We start from the raw sequence: 18,420 nt of genomic DNA, 5'->3' as shown, positions 1-18,420 counted from the left end.
AAAAAGAGACTGTGTCGCTGGCCATGGCTTGAACATGTATGAGACCTCAAAGCCCACCTTCACAGTGGCCCACCTCCTAACAAGGCCAAACCTACTGCAGCAAAGCCGTACCTCCTATGGGCCAAGCATTCAAACTCAAGAATCTTACAGGGGTCACTTTATTCAAACCATCACAGTGACTCTGGAGGAATTGGCATGCGGGCACCCTCATTGCTGTGGCTGAGCTGAGCCCCCGACAGTGATGTCCACTATCCACTCAGAGCCCGGATGGCAGATCCCAGATGACAGGTCAGGGCTGTGCCACTTTTCACGGGATGGCTTCAGAGTCAAGTCCTGTCACTCAATCTTTGTTCTTCAACTCATTCACAAATCAGAGAAAGGAGAACACGGACTCTGCTCCTTGGTGGGCACGGGGTGACCACAGGGTTGTAAAATAACCTCAGGTTACAACCTGACACAGCCCCTCTGCTGCTGCAGAGGCAACCCAAGACCTCAGCGAAAAGCCTTGTGAGTCTTTGGTGTGCAGATCGCCTGAGTGTGACCACACTGGGGTTCCCACCTCGGTTTCTATAGTCCATGGTCTCGGTCCAAGCCATTCCAGCAAAGATTTCTCCGTCACTTTTTTCCTGCATCTCAAACTGAATTACTGGTTCCAGTCTTGCATCTGCTCCCCACCGCTTCACCTTGAACAAGTTACCAGAACTCCCTGTGCCTCAGATCCCTTGTCTGAAGGCTATAAGTAATGAGAATAAAGCCCCAGCTACGAGAATCAAATGAGCTTTCAGATACGTCTTTTTGGATGTGTGTTGCCTGTGATCCCTCTTACACAAACACGGGGTCTGTCACTTCTTTAGGTCTGGAGTGTGTGCTGGTCAGTGCTCAGAGTATTTTTCTCAAAGATTTGGGGCAGGAAGAAGCTGCTATAACGTCCATGGGCTGGCGGAGTCTCGAGGACATAGGTCATTTCTGACTCCGTGTTGCCAGGACTCAACTTTAATGAGAACATCGAATCACTCCCACATGGGCCATGATGTGCAGTAGTGTCTGTGTGTGTGATGCAGGGAATATGTGCAGTGAGACTGGCTGCCAAGGTCTTGCCTAGGATTACAAGATGGAGACTTCTCCCACCCACACACATACCTTTGCGTGTGTGTGTGTGTGTGTGTGTGTGTGTGTGTGTGTGTGTAAGTTCACAACTTATCCTCATCCATGGATTTGAGAGCATGTAAGAGAGGAGCCAATGATGTCTTTAATTAAATATTGCCACTCCCTCCTCCTTAAGGTCATTACAGTCGATAAGGGGGAGGAGAAATATCTCTTTAGAAGGCCTTTCAAATGAAAAGGGAAATGAACCACTGAATGCAAAAACATCCTTATCTCGACAGCATCCTTCCTTCGGCTGTGATTTAATATGTGCCTAGTGCTATACAGAAATACAAAGCAGCTTGGGAAAAAGTCTCAGCCCTAAGAATCTCACTGTGTTAAAACTCAAGTAATCCCGCACAAAAGAAAAATACAGTAAAGCCTGAGCCCTGCTCCTGCAGACCTGAACACCTCGGCCCCTGTAACTCAGGGGCCGTGGGACATCTCCAGAGTCACTGCAAGCTACTTTTGACAGCTGAATTTTATTAACTGTTTTTTTTTTTTCATTACTCCTGACGGACTCAGCAATGAACTCTTATCAGTGTATTGTGGCTAGTACAAGTCAATTAATTTCTTTTAAATAACTTCAACTGGAAATCTTACTTGATTTATATTCCAAAAATGATTTCCATTCCATTCCTTCCTGAGATTGTAGCCCAAGTGAAGTTAATCATACCGGCTCCAAAACCATCCATACCCTAGGGAGAAAACAAGATCGAGGGGAGGAGGAAATGAGGAAGAGGAAAAGCTGAATGTCCCAAAGACCCTTTATATAGCATGAGGCCTCGTGACAGTGACCAAAGAGCTGGTTTAACTCTTACCTTCCAAAAGCTTAACTCTAGTCCTCATCCTGAGGATGAATTGAGTGTAGCCCAAAGCTATAAAGACAATGGAGAAGAAGCCAGTAACCAGTGACCAACACCCGCTATGGTTGCTGTAATTTGATGTGGAGTCTCTTTCTTGTTTGGTACCCAGAGTCTAATGTAAGTATGGCTTCAGGAACCTCATGCTTGACCACGCCTGGCTCTGAGCACTTATGCTGTTGAAAACCTGCTACTGTGTAAGGCCATCACAGGCAAAGTGTGGGTCACTGTGGTTTGGACTGTCACTCTGAGCAGCTTTGCTGTGGCTCTCACCACCTCCCAGATATAAGCAGAGACTAGCAAAGGTGTCACCTTCTGGAAAGTCTGCCCTCAGGGCACTGATCGCCAGCAGCCTATCCTTATAGGTGATAATACTGGGCTTATCTAGCAGACTGGAAGGGCAACCACACCCTGCCCAAGGAGGTGGCATGAATAACGGCTGTAGTAAATGCTGAGTGTTGAAAGGTTGGAGCTCTAGCAGGAGAATGACTTCTGCCCTCAGGGAGAAGTCAGTGGCTGAAACCGAAGGTGGACAGGTGTAGGGCTGATGAGAGATGGCGTGTCAAGCCATCTTCTCTGCCAACACCGGGCTACCATATAGAGTCTGTCCAACTGCTGAGCCAAGCAGGGCAGTAGGAAAACTCCAGTGATGGATAAAGGCAACTAAATAGCTTGGCAAAAAAGAAACCAAAAAGAAAAATGTATGTATCTGCTGTGGATGGTGGGTTCATTTACTAGAGTTGTCACAGCAAAGGAGTATGGGATAGAGGGCCAACTCCACAGAAAGGTGTCCTCTGGAGGGCAGATAAGAAAGCTCACAATGGCAGCATGACTACTTCCTACTGAAGGTTACCGCAGTGCCAAGCTCAGAAGCTTCTAAAGCATTTGATAGATAGATAGATAGATAGATAGATAGATAGATAGATAGATAGATAGATAGATAGATATGAGAGAGAGAGAGAGAGAGAGAGAGAGAGAGAGAGAGAGAGAGAGGGATGTGAGCTCTAAAGACACATACCCTAAATGCAAAGTCTCAGGCTGGAGAGATTGCTCAGCCATTAAAGACTAGGCTCACAACTAAAAACATAAATAATTAAAAAACAAACAAACAAAGCCTCTAAGAGAGATTGTAGAGACGTCTCTAATGTCAGGGCACTTGATATACGAACATGAAGACCTGAGTTTAAATCCCTGGCATCCATGTAAAGAGTCGGCCATTCTCATGCTCATACTTACAACCCTAGTACTAAAGGAGCCTGACAGGAGAGTCACTAGGGATTGTTGCCTGCTAGCCTAGCCTAGCTCTAGGTTCAGGGAGAGACTCCATCTCAAACTACAAAGGGAGAATGGTAGCAGGTCATCCAACATCTTCCTGTGGCCTTCAGAGAGGTGGGCATGGGCCTACACACATGCATACATAAGCAGCACACACATAAATGGAGGAGAAGAAAAAAAACTCATAAGAATGTAGACCACGATTTGACATTTTTCTGGGAACTTCAGGTGTTCACAGAGGTTCTGCTCTCTGGATGAGGAAACAAGCCCTCGTGAGACAAGTAAAGGAAACATAAGACTTCCTGTGCTGGAGTGGCCAATGGATGCATGACAGAGACACAGCACCTTGAAGATAGGGAGGAAGGTCGCCAGAAGAGCTGGGAGGCTTAGAGACACCATGTTCCTCAAGTGTCCACGTAGGAAGGATTCAAGGCTGAGGGCTAGAAACATTTGTAGACAGGGACAACGTTGTCTTTATCAAAAAGCAAATTTTGCATTTTCTGAAATCGGCGTTTGCTGTCTGGGGATGTGCTCTCAGAGCATGGCACATCAACGCCTGACAAGGACCTGCCACCTTGATGGTTTCAGATGCTCTGCATGACTCAGACTCTGACCAACCTCTGTCTCGAGAGGGAGAGAGTTAGCTGGGAGGAGATGGGGAGACCAGTGAACAGTATCCAGCCAGGGTTTGAATGATGAAGAATGTCAATGCTGTTGTTTTAAGTGGCATTTGTCCTGTCTTTGTATACACGTATTGATCCAGCCACCACAGACCTGAGGAAACCTCACAGAGAGAAGGTTGGCAGGGCTTGCAATAGAAAAGAATGCGTGTAGACAGGTAGAAAGCACACCAAGTTCTGTGCGCTTCAGGACAGAGTTCACACCCATGTCAGCACACAAACTAACTTCTCTGTGACTCAGTTTCCCCCATCTTTATTACAGATGTTCACCTAATGTAAGAACACTGTCACCCAGCCTGGGGAGAGTTAAACCAGCTAATTGTGGAAGGAGTTTAAAATAGCACCTAGAATATACATCCTCAGTAAATGTTAACAATCAATACGTTTTCTTTTTCCACCTAGACAAGTGGTGTTCAGAGAATTTACTGCAAGCAAGATATCATGGCTGTTCTCGGAGGACTGGGCAGTCACTAACAAATCCATTTTTCTTATCGGGATCTGAATAGTTCAGTGATCTTTCTGCTCTCTGCTCCAAGCTAAGAACAGAGAGCTTTGCCTCACAACCTGAAATTACATGTCAGCTGGTACAGAGCTATGTGTGTCCCTTTCAATCTCCAGGGCCCAGGGACTGGTGTTGGTTAAAGGGGTCTCTTTTAAGGTCCCCAGAGATTCCAGAAGATGCAGCTTCAGTGCGCATGTGGAAGCTTCATGAGATGGGAGAAATTTCCAAATGTACTCTTTCCCTTCAGTTTAATCAAGTCCCGGAGTTATCACCAGGGTAGCTTGGAGCAGGCTAGCCACTGTCTCCCATATTGGACCTAGAACACAGTGATTTCGAATAAGGCGAGGATAAGAGCATCAGAGTGTCTGTTCTGACCCCAGGGTCTCATCCCTGAGCTGTTAAAATCAGGGGGAGATATTGAATTCAGTGGAGGAGGGGTTAGGTCAGAAGCAGAATTTACTGGAATTTATTGAAAGATTAATTCTAGTCTTTCCCCAAACAATCTCATGGAAACCAACTCCTGACAATAAATAAAATCAATTCCCTAGGTGAAGCAGGTGTAGCCCTTTCAGGGGTCACTAAAACGCCTGTCTACGATCCTTGGGTTTCTCTGAATCCAGCTTGAGAATATCTACTTTGACCTGAGAATTGCCCTTGCTTCCTAATCTCATGCCCTGCTGCTGGGCCTCTGTTCCTTGAACAGTAGATAGAGTTGCAAAAATCAAGAAGTCAAGGGTCACTTAGGCCAGACAAAGCAAGCTTTTATTTGGGGGAGGGGGAGGCTCCCCGCAGACCTCGCAGCTCAGATGTGCCGTTTCAGCTTAGCTTTGGACTCTGCCAGAATCTAGCCGCAAGAGCCAACTGAGGCCAGAATGGGTACATTGCACAGCTTGACTCGACAAGCCAGACTGTTACTCAGCCCACTCCAATTACCCGTCTCCTCCTCCTCCATCACTGAGGAGGAGAGTGGGAGAAGTGCTGGGCATCCGGAAGTGAGAATTCACTTAGGAAGCGTGAGGCAGAGGCCCAGGCCCTATCTTGGGAGCTTCACATCAGCCTACAACTACCCCAAATTTTCTATTATTATTGTCTTAACACCACCACGGCCCTATTTTTAAAATCTGCTGCGTTTGAGCAATTTTGTCTGACGTCAGCCAACTGCCAGCAACTCTGGCTTGAAAAATAAGAATAACCAAATCTTTTAAAGAGTCGTGCCAAACCTGCTTGGAACACAATACATCACACACACACAAATATACACACACAGACACACACACTCACACGCACACACACTCACACACACGCACACACTCACACATACACACACATACACGCACACACTCACACACACATACACACACATATACACACACACGCACACACATTCACACACGAACACACACACACATACACACGCACACGCATGCACACACATGCGCACACATACCATTGTTTATGATAAGTGGTATCTTATTGCTGTTAGAACCTGTGTTTATTGCTTTTGTGTGTTATGGTCTGTTGTAATTTGGACAGCCAGGAATTATATTCCTTTATGCAGTGCGTAGGAAGGGTTTGTAAGGATGGAGACATTTGTAATTATGCTACAGGGGAGTGGGGCTGCGGAGCCTCCGGAGAGCAATTGCCCATTGGCCATCTGAGGAACTTTGCCTTGTACTCTCTGCTTTCACCCTTCTCGAAGCCCTCCAGGTACCTCCAAGAGACCTGGCAAGGGATAGCAACATCTAGGGAATCTTGGAGCCAGGAAGTCCTGATCTGAGAAGCCTTAAGTAGATTCAGGAAGCAGAGCATGGGGTAGGCAGGCAAGGAGCTGGGAAGGTTCCCGCAACGCCCTGCCTACTCCATGCTCTTCCTTCTCGGTGGCCTATCCTGAAGGGTGCTCGTCGGGCTTTGCAGGTGAGGCTTGCTGATCCCGAGGATCCAAGAACACCTGGCAGCGGCAGTTTGGCTCCTCGTTCTGCAAACTTTGAGAAGCTACTTGCTTGACAGCCTAAGATGCACGGCCATCATTGGCTAGCAAAGAGATGCCGTTGAATTTCTTTCTGGTGCAATGAAACAGGAGGGGAGGACAGTGCTTGGGGCTGTTGTCTGTGTTTACTATTACTTAAGGCCCCTAGACTCTAAAAATAGGATCTAGTCTTTCTCTTGGCAGAAGCTCTTTGGCCATGAGCCTCTGTTCTTACTGCTTTTCCTTACTTGGTTCTCCAGTGTGGAATGCTCACTCCTGTCTATATCCACTATCTAAAGCCGGCCCACGCTTCACGCTCCTGCACGCCCACTAAAGACTTCCCTGAAGTTCCTCCCCTAGCTTTCTCCATCTCTTTTGCATTTCAATACCAGCTCTCTGCTCCCTCAAACGTACAAGCTAGGATTCACCTGTGGTGGGTCACTGCCTCCAATCCATGGTGGCCTGGTAGGCATAGGTCCTCAAGAAGTACTTGATGAATCAATGAGTGAACGTGAGAGCCAGTCACCTGCCAGGGCTCACCAGAATCACTTCTGGATATTTCTCCAGAATATTGATCTCTCCATTCTGACCATCCCGGCCCTAGGGAAGGTTCTTATTAGCTCTCAGTTATCCTGAGATACTCATCAGTGTCGCCCCGCCTCCCCTGGCTGTCTGTGATTGTGCAGTTTGAGGCATGACCCTGTCTATTTTGTTCCTTTACTTAAACCCTTCCCACTCTGTTTTCATCACTAACCATATCTTTTCTGCACTGGACACCCATCCCCCTCCTCACCTTGCTGAAGTCAGGCTTCACCTCCTCCAAGAAGCTTGTTCCCCTCTGTGGCTACAGGCCTTCAGGACGTTTCGTCCCTGTTCTGTAACACCCATGTTTCTCTGTAATTATTCTTATCACAATTGCAACAAGCCCCTGATAGCCCCCTGGAAAGGTCTGAATACTCTGCTGTCTGTCCCATCGTGACAGCCCCAGGACCCTGCACAATGCCCGATGGAAGAAGGTCTCCCATGAATGAAGTCATAAACAGAACCGACAGCAGCTCTCGAAACGGCATGCGAAGGGCAGGGTGCAGCTCAGCATGGCATTGTTTGCAATTGTGTGCTGGCTTAGAACAAGTTCATAGGCAGCTCGCCAACAGAACAGGCCCTCCCTCTGCATAAAGGCAATAATGTCTCATCGAGCCCATCAGTGGCCCCAGTACAGCCGTCTTCCCCAAGGACCTCAGCCCTCTTTTAGAACAAGGAGGAAGTATTGCCTAGGAAATTACAGCCCCAAGCAGCATCTAACTGGGAGCTTGTTTTCTTTAGCCGCTCCATGAGTAAGTGGGTCTGACGCACTGATTAACATGTATCCCCAGCAAAGCCTGGAACCAGACCTGTGTGCTTTATTCAATAAACCCGTTTTATTTAATAAATAAATAAAACAGTTCTATAAGCCAGAAGCTGTGGGTTTCTAGTCCAAGCACCCAAACCCTGGCATTAATTAGACTCTGAGCTGAATAGCAGGGTCTCTTATCCCACCTTAGTGCTGAGAAGGGTTCTCTGAAGCTCCTAAATTTGAGCTTCTGGATGACATATGGACACCCCTGCCCGACTTAGTCTTTGGAGCTGAGGCGTAAGAGACATGTGGAGAGAAGCCAAGGCAGGGTTACACTTCCAAGACATATAAAGCAGGGACATGAATGCTCCAAGGTGTGTCGGAGGGGAAGGTGTTTATTGTAGATATAAGGAGAGTATAACCAGAGGCGTCTGGAAGAATCCAGAGCGGGGAGAGGAAGCAGTAGACTGAACATGACAAGTACATTGGACCAGACCATGAGAGGACGGGGTCGTGGAGCAAGAGAAGAGGAAGAAGAGGAGAAGACAAAAGAGGAGGGGACCAGAAAGGAAGGCAGAGGGCATAGGGCTGAAATGGCAGGTTGTGTAGGAATGAGACGCTGGGGTAGGAGAGTCCAGGAGCAGAAGTTTAGGGTAGAAGCAGAGTGAGCCAAGTGGAAAGCCGAGAGGAGCCAGGATGCCAGCATGGGCTCTGAACCAGGTATTTTCAATGCTTAGAGGCAAGCAATCACTTTGCCATACTAAGAAGTGTGACAGACATTTGTCCCAAGTTTCCTTTGGACATGACTTAGACCCTCAAATCTGGAGGTGCCACTGAAGTTTCCTGGGCAGGGTCAGTCGGCCAGCATCCTACACACCAGCTCAACGGTTTTGCTTCTCAAGTCAAAGCATCATGACTTATCTGTTTACTCTTAGTTTCCCTCCCTTCTGCGTCCTGCCTACGCTGGCACCAACAAGTAGAGTAGACATGATTCTTCCTCTTCTTCCACCATGACCATCACCACCACCACCACCACCACCATCACCATCATCATCATCAATTATTATTGTGTGTGTGTGTGAGAGAGAGAGAGAGAGAGAGAGAGAGAGAGAGAGAGAGAGAGAAGGGAAAACAATGTCACATCATGCATGTGAAAGTCAGACAACTACATGGAGTCACTTTACTCCTCCCATCTCTACAGCGGTTCCAGGAATCAAAACTCACTGAGTCATTGACCCGCTTTCTCTCCCTCTTCCTACCTGCACTGCAGGCACCCTTGCACCATGGCTCAGCAAACTAGACTGCAGCTATATCCACCTCCTGGGTCGAGTCAGGCACCTCGTGACCGCAGTCGGCTTTGTTTCCACAGCAAAGAATAATCTGAGTTGCAGACAGCTGGCTGCCTGGCAGTGGATTTAGAATGCGTGCTGTTTATGAGCAAGAGCTTGGGAAGTGGACCCTGAGGCCAGTTGGACAACCAGCAAATCCTCTGTCATTCCAGTCCTGGCCTGGTCTGGGCGCTGGGGAGATGAGGAATTAGCGAGCAGACCCCAGCTTGTCGTATGCTACTAGGCTGATTAGGGGTGGCACAGGGATGAAGGACCTCCCGGGCTGTGGAGGCAGAACCTCATTTTCAGCATCCACACCAAGGCTGGCTCCAGGGAAGGGGAGGCAGAGGAGGTAATAGCCGTCCTGAGAGCAGGAACCTCTCCACCAAGCCTGCCTATTACACAGATCAGCCGCTTCATAGCACAAAGGCCTCACAGTCCACAGAGAAGCCTCATCCAAAAAACCATGTTCTTCCCAGGCTGCTGTGGGCACGAAGAGAATAGAACCCTGTCTCGGTTGCTCTCCTCCGGCCATCTGCTGCCCTTTTTCCCCCTCCTTGAAACTCAGAAACATAAACAGTATGATGTTTTTAAAGAACCTAATTAATATGAACTTAGGAGTTCCTGGCCTTCCAGACTCTTTGCCCATCTTTCCAGCCGAGCAGATAGTGGGTTGCTGTGTAGTTTTGGTTTTTCTCCTAATGAGACTGTACTACGTTCGTGCTTCCATGTGTCATCAGAGCCTGGTGACTGGATGGCCATTAAGGAACCGTCACTTCTAGCTTATGCACCACCTCTTTATGTAAAAGATGCTGGCCCCACTCCCACCCCTTGAAAAACACAGTTACAATATCTTTCTCAAAACGCTCCTGTGTTCCAGTCTTTGAGCTTATGTAGCTAACTGTCAGGTCCAAAGCAAACTCTTTATTTCTCCAAATTCCAAAAGGCAAAGGGGACAAATGGCTTGCCGTGATGCCTATTAGCATACCCACATGCATGCCAGCCTCCAGGCTTCCCCAGTATCACAAGTACCTGTCACACATTTCAGAGTCCAGGCTGGCATTCGAGCCCATCTCACATCCTCCCTTACCCTAAGCTCCTCCAGCTAATGGGTTCCCCTCCCCCACCCCAGCCACTCATTATAACCCTGGTATTTCAGCTATGCTGTTCTCTTTGTCTTCCCACCCCTCCTCTCTGTCTCATCTTCCTCCTCCCCTTCTCTCTGCTCTCCTGTGCTCTCCTCTCTCTGCTTCAGCTTCTCTCATGGCCAGGTCCAGTCTGCTGGCCCCTGTTAGTCTACTGCCTCTCTCTCTCCTCCAGACCAAATTTTGTGCATTCTCTCTCTCTCTCTCTCTCTCTCTCTCTCTCTCTCTCCTCCCTCTCACACACACCTACATACACACATATGCATATACATATACATACACACATATACATATACATACGTGCGCGCGCGCACACATACACACACACACACACACACACACACACACACACACACACACACAACAGTATCATGGAACAATTGTATCATCAGATTAGATGCCAGTAGATAGAAGGGTGAAGTTGGCCCATTTCTTTCCCTTGGGTTATATGGGTTCAAAACTTGACCCCATTGGCTACTTTATGAAAAAGTCATTTGTTACCTCTAATTCCGTTTTCTTATCTACAACATGGAGATACTGGGAATATCTATCTCAGAGTATTTAATCCCAGGTTCAATGAGATAAGATATGTCACATGAACAATGTTCAAAAGGGATTAGTATAGAAGTACTAATTGTAACTGTGACTTTTAGTAGCTGCAGTAACATTGAAATGCAGTTTTGTGAGCTAAGAACTTACTTTCCCATCACATCTACAGTCTTCAGGAACACAGGCTTAGCTGTTGTGAACCCTGGCCTTAGCCTTGAAACTCTTCCTCAGCAACTCTGTGCTGATGCCAAGTGGTGGAGAAGCCATTAAAGGTGGTCCATGATTCCTTTCTTCTTCAAGTAACCCTGCCCCTGCCCCTGCCCCTGCCCCTGACCCTGACCCTGACCCTGACCCTGACCTTGACCCTGACCCTTGAGGAGTTGTAGAATATTCTTTGTGGGAGGGAGACTGAGGGAAACATTTTTCATTTTTATTTTTCTTACTTGGAAATAAACACAAGCCATGCCTGCCACACCTTACAAGTGGCTAGTATTAGAACACAGTTGTTCTCTGGAAGGGTCAGTATCTGGGCCACAGGGCTTGGGGAGCTCAAATGAAGCTGTAAAGAACTGGGGAGCTGCTTCCTGCAAATGCTGAGGTAGACTCAGGCCTGATCACCTCTGTCTGCCATACCCCCTGTCTTACTCAGACCTGTACTTATGACTTCTTGTTGGCCTAGAAAGACAACCTGGACATCCTGCCAAGACTTGGGTCCTGACATCTCTCTGAGGATAGCTATATATTTCCTCCATCCTGGGGAAGGCTCCCTGCAGCCCAGTCCCCACTGACACCCTTCCTGGTGTGCTATGCTTGGTACCTCAACACTGTCAGATCTGCATCAAGGCCTAGAACATCTCTCAGACCTTTGTGACATCCTGTGGTCCTCACTGGGTACACACATAGCTGTGCACCTAACACACATCCCTGATCCTGAGTTACATCCAGCCCCTAACCACCATAGTCACTCCAAGCTCCATTCCTGATGAATCAGGTGATACCCCAGAATGTGGTTGAGGGTGCCATGTTCCAGGTGTCAGAAGCAGGTGGCATCTCCATGGAGTCCTTTGGGAAATACTCTGTGGAAGTGACTTCTTGTGGTCAGTCCTTGTGACAGGCAAAGGCTGGGCCCCTTCTGATGCCAGTCAATTCCAGAGAACTAGCTCTAGGATCCTGCATCAAGTGCTACCTAAAGTGTAATCTCCAGCTCAGGGTTCCTCTCAGGCCTATACCCATACAGTCCCCAACCTCCCACCTAGGGCCTTTTCATAGCTAAAGTCTAGCTCCTTTTTGTCAGCCTTTGAGACTCTCCAGGATCCCCACCACAGACCCTCATTGCCCCCCCCTCAGGGTTCTCCCACTTCCAAGCTCAGTCCATACAACCAACCTCTATGGTATCTGATAATAATTTTTGCTGGCCAGGGCAGAACAGCCTGATACAGCACCACCAGTTCAGGCCTACCCAGAAGAGCAAGCTATGATGAACTCAGCCCTGATATGTCACCCCACGTGGGATCTGTCATCAGAGAAGGTGTCAATATTAACCCTTTTGGGATTTCACCCACCAAGCCTTGGAGAAAAGCAAGGCAAAGAAGTAACAGAGAGACCAGGATGAATTGAAAACCTCCCAGTTCCACTGAAGGTGAACATCCCAAAAGAGAGTGAAGCTTCATTAGATAGACTGCTGTCCACCCATCTATCCAAAGTAGTGGTTCTCAATCTTTCTAATGCTGCAACCCTTTAGTACAGTTCCTCATGTCGTGGTGATTCCCCACCCCCACCCCCACCCCCAACCATAAATTTATTTTGTTGTACTTCATACTGTAGTTTTGCTACTGTTGTGAACCATAATGTAAATATCTGCTATACAGGATAGCTGATATGTGATCCACAGATTGAGAACTGCTGAACTCCACTTAGATGGTACTAAATAGAGTACCCTGGGGGATGTGTGCTGTGTTCATTTTGCCCACTTTGGCCTTCACAGTTTCAAGGGACCTGGGACAAGCACCTGCTGTTGCCCTATCTGTGGAGTGGGAACATTGCAGGGAGAGGGGTTGAGGGACCTTTCTATCTAGCCTTCTGGGTTCACTGATTACTGTCAACAGAAGCAGAGCCTCCTGGGAGGAGGAAGGCACTGAGAACAGAGCATATTGTGTTGAACTCTGTGAGTGGATTCCTGGAATTCCCCCCTCTGGTGAGAGGCCAAGGTTCAGGCCACTGCCCTGGTCTCTGTTTCCTGGGCCCTAAGACTGTGGTACCAACAGAACCCTCTGGGGGAAGCAAGAGCTGGTGATTAATGCCAGGCATCTTTTCCTTCAGGAAACTAGTTACATACCCCACACTTGAGCTGAGTCACAGCCACGTGAACGTTTTCCTTTGTTTAAGGCCACTTTTTCATACACTTCTTATTATGACAAGTTCCTATCATAGATATCTCTGTGTTTTAGCAGAAGGAACTTTAGCCCCAGTATTAAGAGACCCCTCACCCCCAAATAAAGTTCCATTCATTTGCATCTTTTCCCTTTCTGGATATTATGACCACTAAAAATGTTACATTATCGCCCACCGAAGCTGAGGTGGCACAGACAGAGGGCTTCAACAATGGTTCTTTGTTTCCACATTACAAATACTGCCACAGCCCCCGTGTCGCTCACTCGGATGTTTCCATCTTCACAGACATTTTCTTCACTGCCCTGAACTTAGAGTCAACAGGAGTGGGTAGAAGAAGAAATATATATATGGTGGTGTCTTGTATGTTGAAAATTCCTTCTGCCTGGAACATGGGGCAAGAGCCTATGATGGGGTCATGTGCAGGTTAAATGTCAGGGGGTGGGTGCATGTGACTCCCTTAAGGGACTCTCCTATAGCAATCAAAAGGGACCCTCAGAAGGCCCTGGGCCCAATCCCTCCTGGCTGGCCCACCTGTAGGAGATGGGGCCTCAGTACGCAGAGCTTTTGGGAGTAGGGTTCCATCCACTGGAAGTTTTCAGGTTCTTCTCTTTCAACCATGTAAGAAAACTTCTAATAAGACCAATGCTATGACTTCGCCAAGGGGTCTCAGAGTCCCTACCTGCCCCCCAGTACACTGAAGCTGCAACCAGCTATAGCTTATCCTTTAGGCTCACTTACTGGCATTAGAGTTGGCTGAGCAGGTATGCACTCACTCCCGAGCCTGCTCAGGCTGGACTGCTCTTCTTGCTGCTGATCTGGCTCTAAAGTAGATAATTCAGCGTCTGAACCCTGGTTATGAGATGTGTAGCCTTGGGAGAGCCCCTTCACGCCTGTGCAAGATCCATCGTCAGTCAATAGTTTTTACAGCTGCAACGGAGCTTGGAGGTTGAAGTTTGATCCACCCCGTCAAGCCCCTCACTGAGTACTTGGAATCCGGGATGGGTCTTGAGGAAATAGGGGTTGTACCTCCCTTGCCTCCCCACACCGACACCCGCATCTTCTGGCTTCTCTTTACTTTGTCATCTTTTTACTCCCATTAAAGATCTAGAGTTTTAGTTTAGCCATACTGGGGAGATCTTTTAGGAAGAGAACCAGCTCTCTGTTTGTTCCCCTCATCCTCAGTACTTTGTGCACAGGGTATAGCTTCTACAGGAGCCAGGCAGTCAGCATCTTCCAGTACCCTGCTTCCCCAACTTAGGGAAGGAACAGCTTTGGTCCCCATTTCTTGAGATGAATGTCAGAGACTGGATACCAAGGCTATTCAGAAACCCACAGTCTTAAAGGACCATTGCCTTAGTAGAAGCGTTTGTTATACATTGATTCTCTGGAGTCTGGAGAGATGGTTAGCACATTGGCCCCTGAACCAAATGGCCAAAGCTGGCTATGCTTGCTGAACTGCGTGCCTGCTCTTCACAGACTTCCCGAATCTTTTCTCCTTGTATCTTTTAAGCTTGCTATGGTCCTTGTTCTTACCTGAAGCAACAACTTCTCAGTTTCTCTGGACCTGCTCACTGGAGTTCTGTACAGACGCTTCTCATGGTGTGAGTAATCAGGGGATGCTTTCCTATGAACAAACACCAAGCTTCCATACTGTGACGTCGAGACATCCTTCGGTAGTTTCTTCCAGGGCTTTGGCTCCTTGGCTTTTGGGTATGTTTAGAATAAACAAAGGAGTCTTTTTGGTTCTTTGCTTTTCTTTTCTCAGTTCTGGGTATCCAGCACATGTGTTAGGCAAGCATTCTACTATTAAGCTCTATCCCCATCTGTAAAGTGACTATTTTTCATTTTGAACATATTAGATACTCAAAAAAGTCAAGATTGGGTTTCCCTGAGTAACCTGGATCTCACTCTGTAGATAAGGCTAGCCTCAAACTCAGAGGTCCGCCTGTCTCTGCCTCTCAGGTGCTGAGATTAGAGTCATGGGCAATCACCTCTGAATACATTTTTCTTTTAAAAGGCTTAATCAGAAAATAGCTATGAGGCAGGTCACAGAGTCATTCAGGTTGGACAGGAAGACAAGTTAACCTGATTCCCTTCACTCCTCAATGGCCAGCCTCTGGGGAGGGAGCCTTGCCTCTTCCAGCTCATGCTTGACTTTAGCTCATAGTTATTCTGCATGGTGACAGAGTCAACTCTCTCCACATAGAGTAAAGCCTTCCGCTATCAGTCCCCGCCCTGCCCCTGTCAAATGGTCATGCTACCCAGAGCAGCCCCCGAGGTTTACGCAGGGCGAACCCACCCTACAGATGGGACAAGCTGTATGGAGATGTGTGAGCTGGACTTGTTCTTACCATTCCTGTGTCACGATGACATGCCGAAGGCTGGAGCTGTCCCTAGAGAACAGGGTGTGAGAATTCCGTGCCTGCCTTCTGGTGTTTATAGACACTGGGAGGAGAGAAAGTTCCTTTCCAGAACAAGGGATTTGGGATAGCACGGGCCTTCTGAACTGCCCGGTATTCTGACAACCACTCACTCCTTTACCTGTATCTGTATCAATGTCCATGTTGTTCAGAAAACTCCCAACCCAGGACACTTGCCACCTGGCTGCCAGCCCAAGACAGCACAACACATCTGTGAGCAGGTGACCCACGTCCCACGGGGAGAGCAGAAAGGGGACAGAGTATCTGAAGAGCAAATTTCCACGCCGTCTATGATCCTCTCTCCATTCTAAAGCAAAGGGCATGCGTGCTAACTCAGGCCCTTGCCAACGCTGATGAGGAAAACCAGAGAACGCAGGAGTCTTAAAAAAAAAAAAAATCCCAGAACTTCAGTCTTATCACCAATGCAACATAATAGAGTAAGTCCGTTAATTCTAATCTCCCTGGGCTCCCCCCAGAATCCCTTTCAGCTAATGCTGGCAAGAATGAGCCGCCCACTTGCTGCAGACGGGAGCCAAGTCTGATTTGGATTCTGTCCCTCGCCTAGGCTTCAAATAGCGACTGTCTAGTTTGAGTGGACATGGCTTTGCCCCCTTGGCTACCTTTGCAGTTATTCAGTCCCACAATGAGTAGGAGCCTACTGTGTGCAAGGCACCGTCTAAGACGCTAGGAAATGTCAGAGTCCGACTGAGTTCATCTCTCAGCGTGAGCCAGTAAGCCGAGGAGAACATAGTGATTTATAGGCCAAGCCTGCCAGCCGACCTTGTCCCCAGCAAAGTCTCATTTCTACAAGCCTCTCTTCTAAGCGATTATTTGCTGTTTGTGCTGCTTGGGGCTTGGCATACTTCTGCAATTCCTTTGACCAAAGAGAAAACGGGAACCTTGAAGTAAGTACTTATTTCAAAAAGAGAAAGCTGGTGGAGGCAGAGCCGTGCCTCTTGTTGGGGAGTCTGCCTGGCCACCTCAGTGCTGTACTTTAATGATAATGGATTTCTTCAGTCAAAGCTTTACTCTGAAGAAACCCTTCCTCACTCAGGGTTTTTTTTTTCTCCCCCTCCTCCTCACCTCTCGGAGGCAAAGAAAGCCTCACCAGGCCAGGGAGGTGGTTGTCTGCCTTGTACGAGGGTGTAGCAGAGCCCGCCCAAACTGGAGTGCTCAGCTTTTATCTGCATCTCTTTCCACTACACCAAACCCAGAGCTGGCAAGAGGGTAGAAGAGACACAGGCCCCGTGCCTGCTTCACCAGCTAAGAGCACCGGGAAAGATGGGAGGTGTCTGACCCCGAAGTGATGTGCCGAGCTGCCCTGGATCAGGAGGTGCCAAGGGGAAGAGAAGCCGTGAGTCACGGTGATGGATGTTCACGGCTCATGGGTGGGTAACCGTGCGCGCACTGGTGCCAGTGTGGCCCAGGGTTGGCAGGAGAGGGCGGGTGTCCCGTTTCGGCAATCCGATCTCACTATAGTCTGAGAAAGGAGGAACGTGTAATCTGGTGTTTGTGGCCTTCGACTCGGAGAGGGGCTAGAGCAGGTGGAGGGACCCAGACATGGGAGGGACATCATTGCTACTAGCTGGTGTCATGATAGCCCTAGAGGACAGGACTTGCTGTGCGTCTTTTCCAACGTCTCAATAAGAACACTCACTTCAAAAGTCTCTGAGGGACTTGAGAGTACAAGGAGCAGGTGTGGCCTGGAAATATTACAAGAAGACAGAGCTTCTCCATTCCCTGGCTTCTAAGCAGAACCATGGGGTGGAGAGGGAATGGGGAAACACCTCGTTCTCCACAGGTGGAGTTTAAAAGTAAGTTCTGCACTATGTTTTTCATCCACACGAGGGTTATTGATGACTTGGTTTGATGACGTAGTGGTCGAGTAAGAATCCATACTGTTACTTCAGAGCATGGCCAAGTGGTCCAGGTACAGCCCTCCTGCTGGCACTCAGGCCAAATCCATGACTGACTTCTACGGCTGAGAGCTAAGTATTCCTGTCTAGACACCTAGGAGGGAGGAAAGGGCCTGAGGGAACCTGGACTCTGAAGCTTCGAGCTAGAGCCAAGCCTGGCCTGGGAGAAAAGTCCCCTTTTATTCCACCGCCCACTGTTTTTCCTGAGCCTGCAGTCTGGAGGGCAGGGGAGATGGCGGGGATTGGCCTTGAAGACGCCTTTCTTCTTTTCCGACTTACCACATGACCGCAGAGCATGGCATTTCTATTTGATGCTGTCAGTGCCTTGGTCTGAGGAGAATGTCTGTGTTCCCAGGTCCCTCGGCCAAGAAGTACTGCCCAGAGCTCACTGGCATCTGTTCATGCCCTGTCTCCTTCCCTCTCCCACGTGACCCAGTAGCTCAGGGACAGTTCCTTCCGCCTATGCAATAAGACACAGCCAAAAGGGAGGAGATTCAGGGCCAGTTCCCAAACCCCATCTAGATCTTTTATGAGGGGCAGCGTCTGCTTTGCCTGGAAAGGGGAAGGTACTGGAACAAAGTCTTGTCTCCCTCCTCTAAACTTAATAAGTAGCCATGGGGCCCTGCTCAGAGGGAGCCTGCAGAGCCAGGGCCCCCAGCTATTTTTAGAAAGCGATCAGGTACACAGTACCCAGTTGTCTTTTCCACCTGTTGGGCTCATTACAGTGATCCAGTGTCTCTGTTCCAGTCCCTGCCAGTTTTTCGGCGGAGTTCAGCCGCAGCTTAGGTCAGCATGTGTAAGACAACAGAGCCTCTGCATTCCCTAGTGTCCAAGCAGAACCAGGAGGCGGGTAACTCCATCTTTTTGGTCCCGTCTGGCCATGCAAGTGACATCACCAAGACTCTTGGG

At 48.4% G+C, this 18,420-nt stretch overlaps 1 protein-coding gene across 7 annotated transcripts in view; it reads left to right on the top strand.

Annotated features, from left to right (window-relative positions):
- The window catches only part of Klhl29 (kelch-like family member 29), a 304,134-nt gene that overhangs the window by 112,825 nt on the left and 172,889 nt on the right, over positions 1–18,420 (top strand). The window contains exon 1 of one of the 7 annotated variants that reach the window (XM_008764550.4): positions 4,387–16,500. The exons of 5 other annotated variants lie outside the window; for them this stretch is intronic. Coding sequence is in view for 1 of the 2 variants with exons in the window: in XM_017594070.3 (XP_017449559.1) it covers positions 16,963–16,983 (21 nt within the window). In the remaining variant the exon portion in view is untranslated. Of the gene's footprint in view, positions 1–4,386; positions 16,501–16,532; positions 16,984–18,420 lie in introns of those variants that run through there. One more of the 7 variants, XM_017594070.3, reaches the window with a different exon arrangement.

Source organism: Rattus norvegicus, chromosome 6 (assembly GCF_036323735.1).
Source record: "Rattus norvegicus strain BN/NHsdMcwi chromosome 6, GRCr8, whole genome shotgun sequence".
NCBI lineage: Eukaryota > Metazoa > Chordata > Mammalia > Rodentia > Muridae > Rattus > Rattus norvegicus.
The sequence above is the reverse complement of the archived record's forward strand: the minus strand, read 5'-3'. Positions and strand labels throughout refer to the sequence as shown.